Source organism: Aphelocoma coerulescens, chromosome 12 (assembly GCF_041296385.1).
Source record: "Aphelocoma coerulescens isolate FSJ_1873_10779 chromosome 12, UR_Acoe_1.0, whole genome shotgun sequence".
NCBI lineage: Eukaryota > Metazoa > Chordata > Aves > Passeriformes > Corvidae > Aphelocoma > Aphelocoma coerulescens.
In genome coordinates, this window is record NC_091026.1 from 12,861,088 (window position 1) to 12,879,810 (window position 18,723).

An 18,723-nucleotide genomic window follows, 5' to 3' on the forward strand; every position below is an offset into this window, starting at 1 on the left:
TGTCAGAACCTTTCCTGATGTTACAATGCAAATTGATTCCAAATTTTAGAAGACTTGAATATAATAAGCTAATGAATACTAGACTATTTTCCAAGGATAAGAAGAGGAAAACATAACTTGAAACCCAAACATGAATGAAGGATCAAGTATTGAGATTCAAATAAAAAAAATCAAGTGTCCCATGTTGTATTTCAGTAGTGGACACATTTTTTTAACCATTTATTTTTGCCAAGCCAGTGCATTATTTATCACTGTTGGGCAACACTTAGTGATAAAAACCCATATGTAAGTTTTGGATCACTATGGAAACAAGAAACTAGGTGCAGTTTAAGCTTGTATGCTTCAGTATCATGAGGCAGAAAAGATGAATTATTTCCTCCTCTGTCTCAATTATCTCATACAGAAATAATTTCTTCATATATGTGGTTTCTCCTTTGCAAATCCTATCATTTAAAAAATTCCAAACATACTGTATACTTGCTACTTGAAAGGAGTAACACACTCATTGCATCTTGAAATCACTACTTCCACCACACCAAGGAGTTTGAAGCAAAGAACTTGACCCTTGTCCTGGCTTCTGCTGGGAAAGATGTAATTTTCTTCCTAGTAGCTGGTAGAGTGCTGTGTTTTGGATGTGGCATGCAACCAGTGCTGAAAGCATACTGGTGTGTTAGCTGTTGTTCAGCTCCCCAAGCTGCCCTGTCAGTGAGCAGATGGGGGGGGCACAAGAAGCTGGGAGGGGACACAGCCAGGACAGTTGACCCCAACTGACCCAAGGGATATTCCAGACCAAATGACAATGTGCTCTGCATATCAACTAGAGGGAAAGCTGACTGGGGGGCTGCAGGTGGTAAACAAATTATGCAAATAAAAAACAACTGTCTTTCTTGGGTTTTATCCTTTTTTTTTTTTTTTTTTTTTTTTTGTCATTACAATTTATTATTATTGTTGTGTTCTTATCTCAACCCATATATTTTCCTACTTTTACCCTTCTGAGCCTTTCCCAAGGCTCATCCCACTAGGGGGCAAGTGACTGAATGGCTGTGTGGTGCTTACTTGCTGGCCGAGGTTAAAGCATGACAACTCTCAACACAAGTTGCAATGTCATTGCATTCAGTGGAGCTCAACTAACTGGTCCAGTCATTCAGAGAGGGAAAAAGCTTTATCAAAGAGTAATTGTTACCTGAAACTTAATTAATAATATCAAAACCCTTTACTATTGTTTTTCTGTAATTGAGTATGAAGTATAGAATAATTTTAATTCTGCCAAACTTTCAGTTTTAATGAAAACTTAAGATGGGTCTAGAGAACAAGTTTAGAGGAGTAGCTGAAGGAACAGGGCTTGTTCAGCCTGGAGAAAAGGAGGATGAAGTGAGACCCTGTAGAGAGGTAGGTGTTGGTGTCTTTTCCCAGGTAACAAGCAGCAATACAAGAGGACATGGCCCCAAGTTGTGCCAGCAGAGGTTTAGATCAGATACTAGGAACAATTTCTTCATCAAAAGGGTTGTCAAGCCCTGGAACAGGCTGCCCAGGGTGGTGGTGGAGTCACCATTCCTGGTGGTATTTAAAAGCCATGTGGATGGGGTTCTTAGGGACACAGGTTAGTGGTGGCCTTGGCAGTGCTGGCTTAACTGTTGGACTCAATGACCTAAAAGGTATTTTCCAACCTAAACAATTCCATGATTCTGATTCTATGAATTGCCTAGATAGGGAAATTCAAAAGCATACAGAAAGTACTAATGCCCACCAGCCGTGTAATAATCATAGAATTGATAATGAAGTAATTACAAGTGTAATATTTTACTATGCATACAGTTTATTAAAGCTGTCAACTCATTATGTTAACTACATTTTAGAATTTTGGAACTCATTTAGAATATTTAAGCACATTTCAGAAACTGTTTAGAATAGAAGGGAAAAAACAATGCAACAATGGAATTAAATTAAGTGAATGCCAGTGAGAGCTCAAACTGCAGTTTCCTGCTAAGAATTTACCATACTCTCTCTGTAGACATTTTTTAATTAATTTTTTTCCAATCTTACCAACAAAAAATCAGAGAAGTAATCACAAGGTTTGCCTACTCTCCCCTATTGGTTTAGTGTTTCCAAATGGAGGATACATTTTGTTACACTTACAATACTGTTAACTACTACTCCTTCTGAAACCAGAAACGTTTTTTCAGGTAAAAAAAAGCCACAAAATGAAAATTTGAACAAAATTGAAGCTGAACAATTCCTAGGGGTGCCCTTAAAATAAGAAAGTGCCTGCTCTGCTTTTGAAATTTCTCCTCTATTACTGCAAATACCAGTGAGGAATGAAGTTCTCTCCCTTGGAAAATGATGATTCAGGATTATGATCTGAGTCTGGAGACTGGTAAACTTTGATGAGTATCCTGATCTATTACAAAAAACCCTCTCATTTTCCAGCTCACCACCAATATTACCTTCCAATAAACAAGGACCCATTAGGATAACTGGACATAAGATCTGAGGTGTTTTTTATAGTTTCATAACTCTGTTTCATATAATGTTTTTTTACAAGTTCATTTGCATTATTCTATAAAGAAATTTTTCATTATCTGCTAATGTCCAAAATTAAGAAAACAATCAGCAAATGTTCCTGGTTTAAGTATTTCTCTTTCCTTTCAGATACTCTGTTCTTGGCCAAAACCTGATTTCTATCAGCATAAGAAACCCTCATTAAAACAAGCTCTGTACTTGATAAATCTTGCCAGAATTTCTTCAATAAAATACTTCTAAGGAATTCAGTGTTTAAAACACAGGAGTGCACACATATTTAATTAGTTGCCTTAAGTCCAACACTAGCAGACTTTAAGTTTTATGAAATCATGCAAGCCTTCAAATTGCCAATCTGATGAATAAGAAGCTCTTGATTTTATAATACAAACAGTTATAATTAAGACTAGATAGTAATTAAAACACACCATCTCCCTCAGCTGTATCTTGAGGCTTGGATTTTAAAGTGAAGATCTTTCTTAGCTTACAGTTAGCTGAAATAATAATTCCATCCAAAGACCGGAAGACAGCTCCTCTGAATATTTCCCTGGTAAACTCTACCAAGTCAATACACATATTGCACCACTAGAAAAGAGAAACAATACTCTTTAGCAAAACCCATCAGCTGAGGCTAACATAACTTCTATACAAATAAACAAGATGGCCTTGAGGAGAAATGCAGCAATTTTCACTCAATTTGCAGAACTGTAATATATTTTATATGATTACTCATGTGTAAAATTTAGCTGATCAATGGTTGAAGTTCTAAGGGAAAAGTAACAACATGATTGTACATGCCTAATTTCCTTATAAAGTCAAGGGAGAAATATTAGCTTCTAATTGCCAAATGGCAAGTATTTTTGAGAAGAAATTTAGGTGCATACATTACTGTTCAGGTCTTAAATCTGAAATTTTGGAAGGAAAATAATACTTGTTTTGAAGACACCAAGCAATGGACTGAAAAATTCAGTATTTAGTTATAACTGATATTTCTATGGCTGAGATTGAAAATATAATAATTTGTAGGAATACAATATAGAAAGCTAGCATGTGAAAATGCAAACTGTGTTCTGCTGATGGAACTAACAAATTGCTATATATCCTGATTCACCACCCCTCATGCTGATAATAATGATCAGCTTGTGTACAGAGCTAAGTTGAACTACCAGAGCCATGTTAAAAATCTATCTAATCACTGAAAGCAGCATGCTCCCTCTTTTAAGCAAAAACAATGATAAAAAGGCAGATAACCATTTAAGGGAGACAGATATGTATTCAGATACACTAAGAAATATAGATCTACTCTTTAAGGTTGGTCAAGCATTAAGGTTATTAAAATATTTTGTCCTTATAACTGATGAGAGCATCTAGACATATCTGATTCATCCTTTATTATCTAAGTTAAAATACATAACCGAAGTTCATCTTCTGATTGAATTTAAATTGGTGTACATTAATGCACACTTTATTCCTGAAATACTTGTAGTAGTCTGACACCAACTAACTGAAATTACACTGAAGAAAAATAATTTTATTTCACTGATTTTGAATTAACAGCAACTTCAGGCATATGATCTGACACATATTCATTAAAAAAAATCCAACTACTTCTTCCCACAAAGCAGAAAACTCCTCAATTTTTAGATACCACAGCTGCTTTCACTTAACCTATCTCAGAAAAAAATTATAAATTCAGAGGTTTTTGTAAAATATTCTCTCTCATGTCTAGCCTTAAATCACAACTGCTGAGTATACTGTTATCTAGTTTCCTGCATGCAAATATGTATTTTAAGATACTTGAAATCTAACTATTCTCATATCAAGTTTATTTTCTAAAGCAGTATTTGAGACTCCAGTCCTTACACGGTTACACAGTAACCATCAGGCTTTGTATCCTGTCAGCTATTACCATATGTTGTGGCTGGGCATGGGAGAGGAGAATGAGGAGAAGATAATGGTTATTGTTTTGTTTTCATCAGTTTGACATATAGATTGTTCTATATATGCCAGAATTTGGAAGAACCTGAAGAATGTGAAAGCAGCCATCAGCTGCAGTCTACCTGCAGCTCCAGTGAATGTCATTAAAGGTCGCCACAGGAGAAGGGACATGTGAGCAGGAGCACCATCATGAAGTATCAGGGACACACAGAATTTTATGGAGGCTGGATCAACAGGAGAGGTGAAGAAACATCACAAACGGCAATAATTTTGTAAAATGAGAATTAATTCCTAATAGAAGAAGGATAGAAGAGGTGCAGCATTAAGTGGTTCTGCTGCCATCTGGTAATGGGGACATACACAAGTATCTTCAATCAGTAGGAGCTGAGTTCTAAACCAAACAATAATTTCAAAAAGTTTATAATATACACAAAACATTTCTGATTAGAAAACATGCTCAACCTCAGTCCAGGGAATATTCCCAAGGTACCTACTATTTTGCGCTTGATCATAAACAGAGGAATTTTTGCATGCAGAGGGCTTACAGACAACTCCTTGTGGACCGTTGACAAATACAATCTTCTTTTAATATTGCCAAAATCAGTTATCCTATAAAAGAAAAGGCAGGAGAGAATGGAACAGATCTTTGTCAATTCAATAATCCAGTATCTTTGGGAAATCACAAAAAACCCTGTTTGTGTGCAGAACCTTTATGTCAGTGATAGCAAATATGGAATTTAAAAACGACTTCTTTTACAAGATGAGTAATGAGATTTCTTTCTCCAGTTCAAACTTCATGGCTATATCCCTGCCTATATAAAATCACTTTACATGCTAATTTCATTTCAACAGTCTACACTCTTTGCTAGATTTCCACAGCCCTTCAGACTATGAAAGAATTCAATTTGTATGAACTGAGAACCCAGTGGCCTTTAATAATCACACGTGTTTGGGCTGCTTAAGCTTGTGTTATCTTGGGACCTGCTAACGAGAAAAACATTATTTGCTTTCTGTCCTAAAAACGCCTGTCACTGCACATAGATTCTTTTCAGCTCAAAGGTAAACACAATACATTGTCTGTCTGTTTTACTTCATGAGGACATATCTTCAAAGGTGAATTACAATACAGAAGTTTATTGCTCACTGTTCAGGTCATCTCACAATGACACCAAGGGCACTGAACTTCAACATTTTTAATAAATTCAGACCACAGACATGGTCACAACAAAAAACTAGGTTTCCTTTAAACTGATAAAGAGGGTCATTTTTACGTTCTGTTTCCCTCAAGTCTTGTGAGCAGCTGTACTGTATTTGGCTGGGACCCACTTAAATTTCTTCAGAGGAGCTTGGAGAGTGCTATGCTTTGAGCTTGTGCTGGAAGCAATGTTGGTAACTCGGATGTTTTCATTGCTGCTGGGCACTGCTTACACAGAGTCAAGGTCTTTTCTGCTCCTCACCTCATCTCACCAGCCAGGAGGCTGGGGATGTATGAAGATTTGGGAGGTGACACAGTCAGGACAGCTGATGCCAACTGACCCAAGGGATGTTTCAGACAATATGGTGCCATGCTCAGCAGTAAGAATTGTGGGGAAGGAGAAGGAATGGGGAAAGTTCAGTTATGTTGTCTTCCCATGTAGCCATTACACAGCCCAGAGCTGTGGAGCTTCTGGAGATGGCTGAACATCTGCAGGCCCATGGGAAGGAGCTAATGCTTTGTTTAGATTTTGCTTGCATGTGCAGCTTTTGCTCTCCCTGCTAAACTGTCTTTATCTCAATGCACAAGTTTTTGTGCACTTTACCCTTGTGTATTCTGTTCCCCATGCACTGTAGGAGTGAGAGGCTGCTGTGGCTCAGCTGCCTCCTGTGGTTAAACCACAACAGCAGCACAACCTTGACATTCCCCAGCAGTCCTCCCTTAACACTCCAGAGCACAAATATTACTTTAAAGGCTTCAGTCTGGGAGAATATGCTTAAAGTATGGGGAAACAATGATTAATTTACCTATTATTTTTGAACAAGCCTATTTCTAACAGATGGGTATTTCTCTGTAATTAGCATCCCCTCTGAGAAGATGACAAATAATTACAATAAACAACTTCTTGTCACTACTTTGTGTTGGTAAAAGTAATTACTCATAATCATTCAAATTCCAGGTTTTATAAAATAGTGAGACTCCCCTGTAGATTTGGTTTTTAAAATTTATTACTGAGAACACTTTTTCATTAGGTAAGGACTACCTGTAGCTTAACTAATGAAATGTCATCACCCAAAATTTGTAGACAAACACCCTAAAAATATTCATAGGTTTCCTTAGATCAACTAAGGAGGATATTAACTCTGGGGCAAATTACATACTTAAGCTATTTTTGCCAATTTGAGAGTTTAAGCAAGGACCGTACAAAATATACTGCAAGTATGTAAATATCAAAAGGTTCTACCAGCACAGGCAATAAAAATACATAAGCACCTTCTGGTTTCCCCCCACAGTCATTAAGACCATCATCCAAAGCAAACCATTCACCAGCTTTCCAGAACTTGCTGATTCTTTTCTCTCCCTTGCAGATAACCTGACCTTTAATCTATTCATCCTCATAACATGAGTGGGCAAACCAAAACAAAGTGGAAGACTCTACTATTTGTTTCAGTTTGAAAGACTAGCAGTTCCTCTTATAGATTGCATGCACTTGAAAAGCAGAAATTCCACTACTGTGCCAAGACAAAAATATTATATCCTCCCTATTGTTATTGTTTGATATGAGAGATTCCAGAAGCAGTGGCACATATTTTTATGAATGGACAAATTATACCAAGCCCTTGAAAAGTGATTTCATCAGAAAACCTCCAAGTGTCTTACAGTGTTGGAACCTGGGTTTGATCTTACTTTTGAAGAAGTTTAAGCAAGATGTGAAAGAATTCCATTAAGATCACCAGCTGACTGGCCATATAGCTAAGCCTTTGTCCCAAATGAATGCGTAGTTCCACTCATCACGTTACTTCCCATATACCCTTTGGTGAAAAACTATGGATCTAGTTTCCAGAAACTCTTCACTCTAAATCTTGGATGTTCAGAAGTGCTAAGAAATTGGGGCACCAAAGAACTCCAAAGTATTGGAGCAGTGGTTGCTTGGAGCTCCTTGGATTTCCTGGTTACGTCTAGATCTGAGTAACTGTGCTGAGAAACCAGGCAGTTGCAATAACCTGACTGCTGAGAAACAAAAATACTATCCCTGCTGAACCTCAAACTGCTAATTCTCAACAGAGAACGTTGCTTTAAATGAGGCTACAACAGAGCAGTAGGAGCCAAGAATTAAGTCATGCATATCTCCAAACAACTGGCAATAAAAACCTAAGATCACTTTATAATATCAGTTCAATATGTTTAAATTTTATTATTTATGTCTTATATGAATAGGTTTATCTCTCTACCTCACAAAAAAAAAAAAAAGTACCTTAGTTATAGAAAGGCCATTGGTAAATGTACAGCATGGTTACATTCCAAAATGTAACACTGAACGTATTTGTTTAGATCAAAAGACATACATTTATATCAGACTCTGTTATATAAGTCTAAAATAAGACTGTTTTTATGATGATAGATGTGCCATAAAGAAGGGGAAAACCTTAGATACATAGATATAATCACTTCTAAAGAAGTGTAATTTATTTCTGTAAATACATTTAAAACAATAAAAATATTTATATGCCACAGGCAAAAGTAGGTGAAACATTCAAACAGGCAAATTAAGAAAAAGAAGATGGCCTTAAAATTCTGTAAAATGATTTATTTCCCAGGAGAAGGAAGATAATTACTTAAGAGCTAGTGTAACTTTCAGACTTTTCAATTACACTGCTTATTGGAAAATAAAAATACAGGAAGGGTCTAGAGAAACTCTTTTCTGAAATAATTCAGACAATGGGAGCTAAAACATCAGATCTCTCAGCTGCAAAATGACTCCAGAGTACTTCTGGTGAAACTCAGCTTTTTTTTTCATGCTATCCAAAAGCAGAACCTACAATGACAAGAAACATCTGCAGCACACATCTTGGTTTTTAAAGACGAATTTTAAAAAATCTATATAGGAGTTAATGTATTTTTATTATGTCTGTGCTTCAGTATTTATATCTAAGGGTCAGACATGTGATAGAAAAGTAATGAGACCATGTTGAGAAAAATGAGGTAGTCAACAAGAAAATCAACCTCATTTATAATAATATTCCTGTGATCAGCAGGTGCATAACTCTTCCAGCTATGGTCATTAACTGCATTCATTTCACACTTAACATCTACATTTGCAAACCATTTGAAAGTAAAATTACCTTCCAATTCAATTTTCAATTTTATTTTACATCTTCAAATTTGATTGACTATTTTCCTCACAATGGTAACTATAGTGAGATTGCAAGCAAATGGTAGCAACTACCCAAGAGCACAGATAGACTCATCTGCTCAGATTACCTATTCACTTTGCTTCTGTATGGATAATAATTTATAACCATTTGTTAATGTTCAATTCAAGGCTAAAAATGAACTCAGAAAAAAACAACACTAAACTGTTGGAAGGGTGCTTCATTTGTCAGGATCACTTGGTCTTCAAATGAAAGTGCTTTTCTCTATAAATGACGTAACCTGGAAGTTTACCAAACACGAAAGCAGGTATTTCATCTATGTTGCTAAGCTAAGAGCAACTCCCATGCAGTTTAATACTAACAGAAATCTCTTTGTATCCTGGTCAAAATTCAGAGAGAATTCTCTGCTAATGGTTCACTATTAGTACATTAGTATATTAGTACTTAACAATTGTAGTGCCATTTTCTCCATAAAAGGCATGTGCTTCCTAAACATTAGATAGTAACATCATCATCATCATCTCCATTTTAAAGACAGATAAAACAAGGGAATAGCAATTGGCAGCTGATTTGCCATGCTTTCAAATTCTCAAGTTTCCTTATTCAGGAGCACCCAGTACTTCACATACATTTTGTTTTATGTGCTACTTGTAAATTGGTCTTGTAGGAGATACTATGTTACTGAAGTGGCTGCCTGATGATCTGAAATCCACAGCACTGTATCCTACCCTCATAAAAACAGATGTAGTTACCTTGAAAATCAATCAAATCTCTACAAAACAAGAGATCTGGAAGACTGATATGTCACCCAGACCTAGAGAACAAGTTGTGTTGTGTACTGAATTTCCTGTTGATAGTGTTTTTTCTGGAGAGCATTAAGAAAAAAAACCCACAAAGTGCCCTTAACCATTATCCATAAAGAGGGAGTAACACAAGTGGCAGGCACAAAACAAGAATCATCAAATCTGGTTGTTAGAATAGAAATCTTTCAAAATATGAGCAGTTATGAAGAAATGGTGAATCCTGACCTCTCCCTACAAGACACTGACATATTTGCAATCAATTCACCAAATGAAAAAATGACCTGGTATTTGTGCTGACCAAGAATAACTTAGTGTGAAAATTTAATTACTCTTACAACTCCACATGTTTCAAAAATTGTTCTAGAAGTGCTCACTAATATTCATAACATACATTCTAGAAACTTCTATAGGTATTTTAATATCCTTGGTTTTGAAATACTCTCATCTTTCTCTTATTTTCAAGTCTTTAGTAAATTCCATTTTACAGCACAATGCTATGTTCCTCTGAAGCATGGATAACTTTGCCAAATCATTTAGAAAACTGTAATTCTAGAAAATAGTTTTTAATTTTTCAGTACAAAGTATTCTAATGAGTATTAATATGTAGAAAGTTTAGTGCTGACTTCTTTTCCAGAATCTAAATAAATTACCTCTATAATGCAGTTATTTATGCCTGCAGCAAGTTCTGTTGGCTTTTTAAGTTTATTGGCTGTTATTTTTTCCACTTTGTTGTTCTTTCCATGAATTTTCTGATCTAAGGAGACAATCCATCCTTTCATCCATCCTTTTCAGACAAAGGAAAGGATATGTTTGCACCTGCTAATGTAACAGTTCTCTTAAGTACAGCTGTTATTTCTCATATTTAAACCATTTATTCTAATTATTATGAATTACTATGAAGTATTCCCTTTAAAAAGACAAGATTAACTTTCTTGCTAAGAGAATTTACTTTATTTGGCATATGAAAATCCTGACTAACAAACCCTACCAACCAAATATAAACAGGATTTGTTTACTTCATGTTACTTACATTGATCCACCAACCAAAATATAAATAATTAGTACTTTGCTTTCATCTAAAGTTCTAGAAGATGTGATGACTGGGAGAGTTATTAAAAAATTTTTACTTTCAAATTGTTCCAGTTTGGCCAAATTTAGAAATACATCCTCTGAGAGAAGGCAGGCTACAGCCACCCCTCCCCCACCAGGTTCAGGAAAAAATAAATTTTCCTCCAAGTAAAGTGAAAGAGATAAAAACCATTTATTTAACAAACACACAGGAAAAGGATAATAATGCTAAATAATAAAACCCCTCGCCCTGCTGAGAGAAACCTGGGGGAAAATTCAGAGTCCTTCCGTAGATCTCCCTCTCCCTCCTTGGAGCTGGGACAGGGTGGTGGGCCCACTTCCAGGGCCAAGGCCTCGGTGGAAAGTCCTCCCAATGTGTTCTGATGTTGAAACCGTCCAGCAGAGAGAAAAGGAAAAAAACAAAGTCCCAGGAAAACAAAAGTTCAACTCTCTGGAAGGAAAGGAGCTGGGGAAAAAAAACTGGCCAAAAGTTGGCTGGAAAGAAAAGCAATCTGGGTGCTTCCCTTCCCTCTCGCTCCCCTGCCGCAGCTGAAAAAAGTCTCTATCTCTGTGTGACCTTGAATAAGCTGCAAACTGCTTTGAAAAAGTTTTTCTCAGTTTTTCCTCCCCTCTCTCAGGCTCAGTTTAAAGGCATAGAAAGACACAAAAATTAATTTGTGGGCACAGGGCAGCAATATGGAATATACATCATAAAGTCATCCCAAGACACAAATATATGAGTTAAAATCTGCTTTGTAAATTATGAAATTTAACAAACCAAATACTTTTAAGAATGTTTCTTTATTTCACTCCTGCTTTACAAAAAAATCAAGGAACATGTCTCATGCTACTAAATACCAGAATTTCAAAAAATCTTTCAGCTAAGTCTATTCAATAAAGTTTACCTCCAGTCTCCATCTAAAATCTTCCAATAATTTCAGATGTACATGATAGAATTAGCATCTAAGTCCTGCTTTGAATTTTAAGAGGTTGGTCTAAGTTTTGCAAGACTAACCAAGATTCATATTGTTCTGTATCCGAAAACATGATGGGTGTTTAGGTTAGCAGGAATAATTTATGATTATCTCTGTCAGCAAAGCTAAAATGATGACTGATTATGATAGCACCTAACTCACATAAATTCAAACGGTTACGGTATCTATGAATAAATTAGCTATGCCTGTAAAACCTACTATGTTGTGGTTATTAAAAATCTCAAAGTAATAAACTTATATGTATAGAACCAACTGTGTGAAAACAGGAAATATGGTACCAAAATATATGTTCTACTGTACTGTTCACAGGCCTTGTAATAAGATTTCTTATCAGCAAGCACAACTACTTCAGAGATTTTAACCCCTTTTCCCTACAGATTCCTCCATACATAACTAGCTTCAACAGAAAACTTATCAGGCATGTTCCAGAGTTTGAAACTCTCACAGAGCTTGCATTAATTCAGAATATAACAAGAGCTGATGCCTTCTGGAGCTGGAAAAGGCTAGTGGCAAGCAAAGCTAATTTGATTATGAACAGTGGGATAGTAATTGAGCAACCGTGTTGATATGCGTTTTACCAGCTGAGCAAAGGTTGAAAGGTTTGAGGTTGAAACATCAGGAAGAATTAAGAAATTAGGAGACATAAGTATTGTTAGAGTGAATGGGCCATCATGTGATGCTCAGCACATTCTGGCTGGAAAGATGGTCCATAAGGTACTGTGTGATTCTATGAAGTGGCAGCACAGCAGAACCCCATGGCATGTTAATACCGAGCACCAAGTCTGCGCTTCGGGGCAGGACTCGGCTGAGCAGCAGTTTTCACTGACAGTGGGCATGTTTGCTCTGCAGGTTTTCATGTCAGAGGTGAGGGGATCTCCTAAGAGAACTCAGACCTCCACAGCTACAAACTATGCCACATGTGATTTACAGCTGTTTACCATGCGAAGATTTAAACAAGTTTGAAGCACCATGAATTGGCCATCACTGAGAGAGGCAGCATGACTTCAGAGCTGCAGCAATGGATGAGTAAGTACCACACCTGAACTGGGAAAAAAAAAGGCTGAGCAATCCACAGGGACTCATACAAGACCACAAAATATTTCAGTATACAACCAGGAATTGAGCATCTCATCCTTGTTCTTACACCAGATCAGTTGACTCTTTTTTTTTTTTTTTTTTTTTGATGCTATGGTACAATTGCAAGGTCTGTTTCCTCACATCAACAGCTCTACTCATTTCCTGTAAAACTTTCCATTACAAAATGTGCTAATTTCATGTGACACCCAACACTGAGAAAAACCCTATCAGAAACAAAGCATGACCATGACTGGCATTACAGTTCTTTAAGAATAAATGTTTGAGTGCTTGTCAAAATGCCAAGCAGAAGTACTAACACCCACATGTTCATATTTGGGAATTAAAGCAAAACTGACAACACAAGCCAGATGCTGTCTTCTTTCACATGCAAATATTTCTTCAAACATTGAGTTACCTTTGCTTTTTCAGAAAAGTAGCAAAATCCATAACACTGAAGATTTAACAACTGGCTGCTGCATTTGCAGCAGACAGCTATATTCAGTATTACTAATAGCTTTGCTATTATTTGCTCCAAAGAAGCTGCATAAATTACATGCTCTCTTCCTTAGTTGTGATTTTATTATGCTTCATCAAATTTTTCATCCGCAATCTATTTTAGACATTTTTATGCAGATCAATACATTGATTGTTAATGTGGAGGTATTCATCTAATCATGCCATGTAAAAAAGTATCCAAAATTCTACTTAAATTTCCTCCAAAGAAAGATAAACCAGCTAATATAGACAGTAGTTTGCACATTTCAGTATTTATGACAGGAATCTTGCATGACTGGTTGGCAGCAGCAAGTTAGAAAGTTTAGCTCAGCTGGTGCCAGCAGTGATGGATGGCCTTGAAGAAATTCTTGTTTGCTGACCAGATCAGTCACTGAACAGAATGCAAAAGAGGATGAGGCTCAAACTAAATTTCTATTTCCATCTCTCAGAATGGGAGAGCAAGAAATGTAACACAAAGCTTCATGCCCAGCTATTACAAAACTTGTCAGTGTTTTTCACATAAAGTAAATTTCATAGCTTGGTATGCTATCAATTTTCACTTGAAGCTGCTCAAAGATTCAGCACTAAATATTCAGGTTGTGTAAGAAACCATCTTTGAACACTAAACTTCAGGAAGCAACAATACAATATTCTGTCTGCACACAAGCAAGAGATTTCTTTTGAAACATCTGAAATGAAGGGAAATGAATGGCAGTCACATGAAGCAAGAAGGACTTTGTTATTTACTGGATTATCTTCAGTCTGCTAGGATAAAATAATGCATTGTCTATTCTGCAAGTCTTGAAGGACTTTATGGGTACAAGGAAGTTATAGTTGATTTCAAATACAAAACTTACTATTAAAACTATTTTTAAAGAAGTTTTATTAACTTTTTCATATAGTTGCAATAAGTGGGGTGCAACTAATATTGTACTTTTAAGATATAAACACCTTCATTCAAAGTCACTGGAGCTACAGAGAGAATATATAGTTAATACAGTTTATATTATATACAGTATATAGCAATATAGTATGGATATAAAAATGCTGCTAGCAAGGATTTTCTTGCTATTTTCTAAGTCTTCTCTCACAGAAGATAGAAGCAGAGTTCTATAAACAATGAAACACCTGCAACCTTGAAAAGTCTTGTTTATGGTACAGTAGAAAAATATTTTGACAATGGATGTTTTAGGATTTTAGCCAATCACCCCAAGGGGTGGCTGATCCTTTGTCCAATTATACTATAAAGAAAAAAGTCTATAAAAGAGTTTGTAAAATAATTAAATAAATCAATCTTCCTGCACAATTCCTGTCTGCTGGATCATCTCTCCTCCTCCCTATGGCTGCGGGACATGGTAGTATACCCTAAGGCATTTTAATAATATAGTATATATTACATAAAATATATATATAGCAAATACAAAATACATGTATTTAAGTGTACACAAGTTCCCAAGAATATTATAAGAACATATATTTGCTTTTATAAGAGGGACATAGTAAAGATAGGAACAGGAAGTAGAGAGAAAAGATGAAGAAAATGTAAAGTCTTAATATAAACTGGAAAGAGAAAAGACAAATAAGGGTGGGAGAGGTGATAGAAAATGTTTTTTATCAAAAAAAAGCAAGCTGTGAGAAAAATAAAATTAGTAGAAATGGAAAAGAGGTTCTTGTTAAGAAGGTGGCAAACACCCAAAACAATCAAACTCAATATGACACTATAGAAAAATCTGAATTCCTGCACCTGTCATTAAGTCTCTGCCCCTGCCTACAGGATGCCCATGAGAAGCAAATCTTGGTTTTAGTTTAGTACTTGGTATTTGGTCTCTGTTTGCTGCATTACATATCCTGTTTTGTCTCTTCGTCCCTTTAAATGCAAACTTACAGAAATTCAAACAAAAATAAAATCCTTCTTTCACTTTACACAATTTAATTGCATATCATTCAACCCATTTTTTCTTGCAGGGCTTCTAACAGCCTAATATTTCTTTTGTTAGTCCAAGTCTCAGATATTCTACAGGCTACAAAGCTGAGTGAGTTGTGCTGTTTATATATAAACAGATGGTGTCACTAGGGGAGAAATGTTGTCCAAAGCCTGACAACTGCCCAAGTTTAAAACTCTATCAAATAATTTCACACCGAACTAATAAAAACTGCTGTATCTCTCCTTCTTCACAGTGTGAAAATAATTATACCAGTTGAGCACTCCATTTGTTGTACTAGCTTTTTAGCATTTGTTTGGTTGTGTTTTTCTCCCCCAGTTATTAGAACATGTATTTCTTTTTGCCCTGCACCAAAGGGCCCCCTCTTATGACGTTTTCATAAGTCTCTTATGAATTTTCAGGCAGTCCTCATTCACCAGTGTTTTCTTATGTTTGATAAACTTGTGTCCCATTTCTTCAGATTTTTCACCTTCATTCAGGATTTTTTAGAGTTTGTTCTGTCTTCAAAGGAATGTCACTATTTAAAACATCTAAGAAATAATGATCTCATTAGCTTAATTACTTTTTATTGACTTGACAAGTCACCATGCTTTAATGCAAAATATGCCACCACAATTAATGACTGCAATCAAGAATTCACTTTAAGTATTGAAGGAAATTTTATGCATCTTACAGTAACTCAGTGGAGAAGTCTTTTCCCAATGGCACAAAAATCTGAAGTGTCAGAAATTGCTGCATCAGTCCCACTAGAAACAGGAAAAAAAAAAGTGCTGTGGGCATGGAGATGCACGTTTCACTATCCAGCATTTCAATTTTGTACCATATGCTATGCTCCTGCAACCCTATTTCCCAAGGTTCACACAACATATGAACACAAGAAAAACCTGAAGAAATCCAATTCAAACTGCAATAAAAGTATTGTTTTAAAAGTCCCATCTGTGGCTTTGGTGGAATTCTCATGAAAGCAAAAGGAACCTTCTTTTAGCTTACAATTTTTGTTTCCAAGAGCATGAAGACAATAAATATCCCATAAGAATTATAAAATGAAGTAATACTTTCCTATCAAGATTATCTTATAGTCATGTTAAACTTGCACTCATGTTGGTGACAATGTACACCTTGTTAAACAACTTGAAAAAACTCTTGGGTGAGAATGCAATTCAGATCATGACAACACTGCTCAGTGGAGACTTCTGATTTTTAGAACAATAGCAAAGGAGCTTGAGTGAGGAAGCAAAAAAAATTCAGGTAGCTCCCTATCAAGGGAAAACAGTACAAAGCTGCCTGAACTGAACCATATGTTGTTTTCTTAGGTATTCCATCAGGGAGGATACAGGCTGCTTTTCACTGACTTCACAAGACTGAACAGCAACATTGGCTCCTCTTTTGAAAATAACAGATCAGAACTTTCTTCTTTTGAGGGCCAAATGACACCTTAAAACTTCAAATTAGATTTGCATATATGGTACCTTTTATTTTGGAAGAGTATACAAAGTTACAGTGCAACTGGGAGACCATATACTTGATAAATTAAATACTTGAGGTACATACACCTCAAGAGAGGAAGAGACCAAGACAGAAGGGAACAGAATGGTAACAGATGGAAACCTGACTGCATTATTGCAGCACCAGCTAAAGTAAATTTAAAACCAAACTATTTTTAGCAGTGATTACCCACAAAATTAATTCTTAATCCTCATTTTAATGTTTAGCAACAGCTAAGAATTTTTTTCTTTCAATTGTTTACTGTTATTTGCTATAGTAGTTCATTGTATGATTGAAAATGAATGAGATTTCTCAAAAATATACATTGCATTAATATTTATTTTAATGACGATAATAGCCAATTTCTTTTATGAAAATCAGACTAGACTTCAAGGCCTTACTGCATGACCAGGCCAAAAAATTTATTCTTTTTTTTTTGGGTTTACTGGAAAAACTTATGTCTTACTGTACACCCTGCATTAGAAGTATACTAGAAGATTCCCATTCCATTTGTTTAAAATCACCATCTCAATTTTTTTTCAAAAAATTGATTTAGTTAATGCTAAACCACTTCAATTCACTCCTGCAAGCCCTATAAGGTACAACACCCTGTCATGGAGTTTAAGGCATATGGTGATTGCTGTATTGCAGACTGGTTTATTGTAGTGCAACAGACATCCTGGGAAAACACTCCACACTACCCTTAAACACTCCTTACACAAACATAGCAGAAATTTGGCTGTAATTTTCTTGTACCACTAGTGCTTATTTGATACAAAAGTAAAAATTCTCTAAAAAGTGAAATGAGAAAGGGGACAGGAACCTATTTCACATTCATTAATGCCAGTTGAATTAATGACTTTAGTAAGTGCTGAATGGAGTCAGAAGTTATTTATCAGACATTGGTCTGCAGCAGAATCAGGTACAGAAGTGAACTTGGCAGCACCAGAACATGTAAGATCTTCCCTACAGCACTTACTCTAATATGGCATTTCTGTAATTTTTACTTGTTTGTGACTGACCTGCTAAAAAATGAAAATGAAAAAAATGAAAAAAAGAGAAAAAAAATAAATTAACCCCCCCCACTTTTCCTATGCTGAATTATGCCTGAGCTAAGGGAGAATAATGTAAGTTTACATTCCAGTGTAAGACTGATGTAATAATCAGAACAACATCACAGACATTTAATTCTTTGATACTCACAGGTTTGTGTAGTTTCCTTTGGTAGCTTCATTTTGTTGATTAGACTGTTTCCTTCAAGTACAAAAACAAAGCCTTTAAGTTCTTTGTCATATTCCTACAAAAAGGAATAACAAACATAAGCATCCTGATAGAATTCTCCTCCTGACAACCAACAATGCTACTAACATGCAAAACTATTTTTTTTTAATCAGAAAATGCAGATGGCACTGCAAGTATGACTGATCCAAATTTGATGGCAAAAATATAATCCATATAAATCTGTTTTTTACTTGTGTGTTTTATGAACAAATAATGCTGACAAAAAGGACTCACGATTCAGTGTGCAAAGCTCAATTAATTGGTTACCAGAGTACCAAAATTACTTTCTAGATATTTAAACTGAAAAATTACACTGTAACCAACTCAGTCCGCAAGCAGGCATATAGAACTAATTTAAGTAGTCATTTAGTCTGTCATAATGACAGAACTGCAAGTGACAACTCCACTATCAGGTCAAAGCCCTCATTACCTTCTAATTTTAAGCTTCATTCACATATTTCTGGTTTATACTCTAGGTTTTATAGATTTCTTAAAAAACTTACTTTTGATATAGCTGATGGGTTGCCAAATATCTTCCATTTTGCTCCTGGGTCCTTGCCTTGAGCACTGAATACTTCAACAAACCGGCCACCCTATGATAAAATGTTTTAAGGATACAACATCCAGCCAAATGCTCTGCTCAAATGCTTTCAGGTCAAGATGAGAACCTAAGAATCCCCCTCTGTATCATGCTGTTACCACAGTCAGCATTACTGATCAGTCAGACAGCACAATATCAATAACAGCTTCTAGACTACTATAATATATCAATTC

General features: G+C 35.8%; 1 protein-coding gene across 5 annotated transcripts in view; it reads right to left on the minus strand.

Moving 5' to 3' along the window:
* CFAP20DC (CFAP20 domain containing) overlaps positions 1-18,723 on the minus strand; it is a 68,753-nt gene that overhangs the window by 43,452 nt on the left and 6,578 nt on the right. For 4 of the 5 annotated variants that reach the window (XM_069027735.1, XM_069027733.1, XM_069027734.1 and 1 more), the window contains 5 exons: positions 18,453-18,542; positions 17,872-17,965; positions 15,857-15,929; positions 4,950-5,064; positions 2,946-3,102 (listed from right to left, as the gene is read on the minus strand). In XM_069027735.1, the coding sequence (XP_068883836.1) occupies positions 2,946-3,102; positions 4,950-5,064; positions 15,857-15,929; positions 17,872-17,965; positions 18,453-18,542 (529 nt within the window). Of the gene's footprint in view, positions 1-2,945; positions 3,103-4,949; positions 5,065-10,937; positions 11,208-15,856; positions 15,930-17,871; positions 17,966-18,452; positions 18,543-18,723 lie in introns of those variants that run through there. The other variant, XM_069027737.1, reaches the window with a different exon arrangement.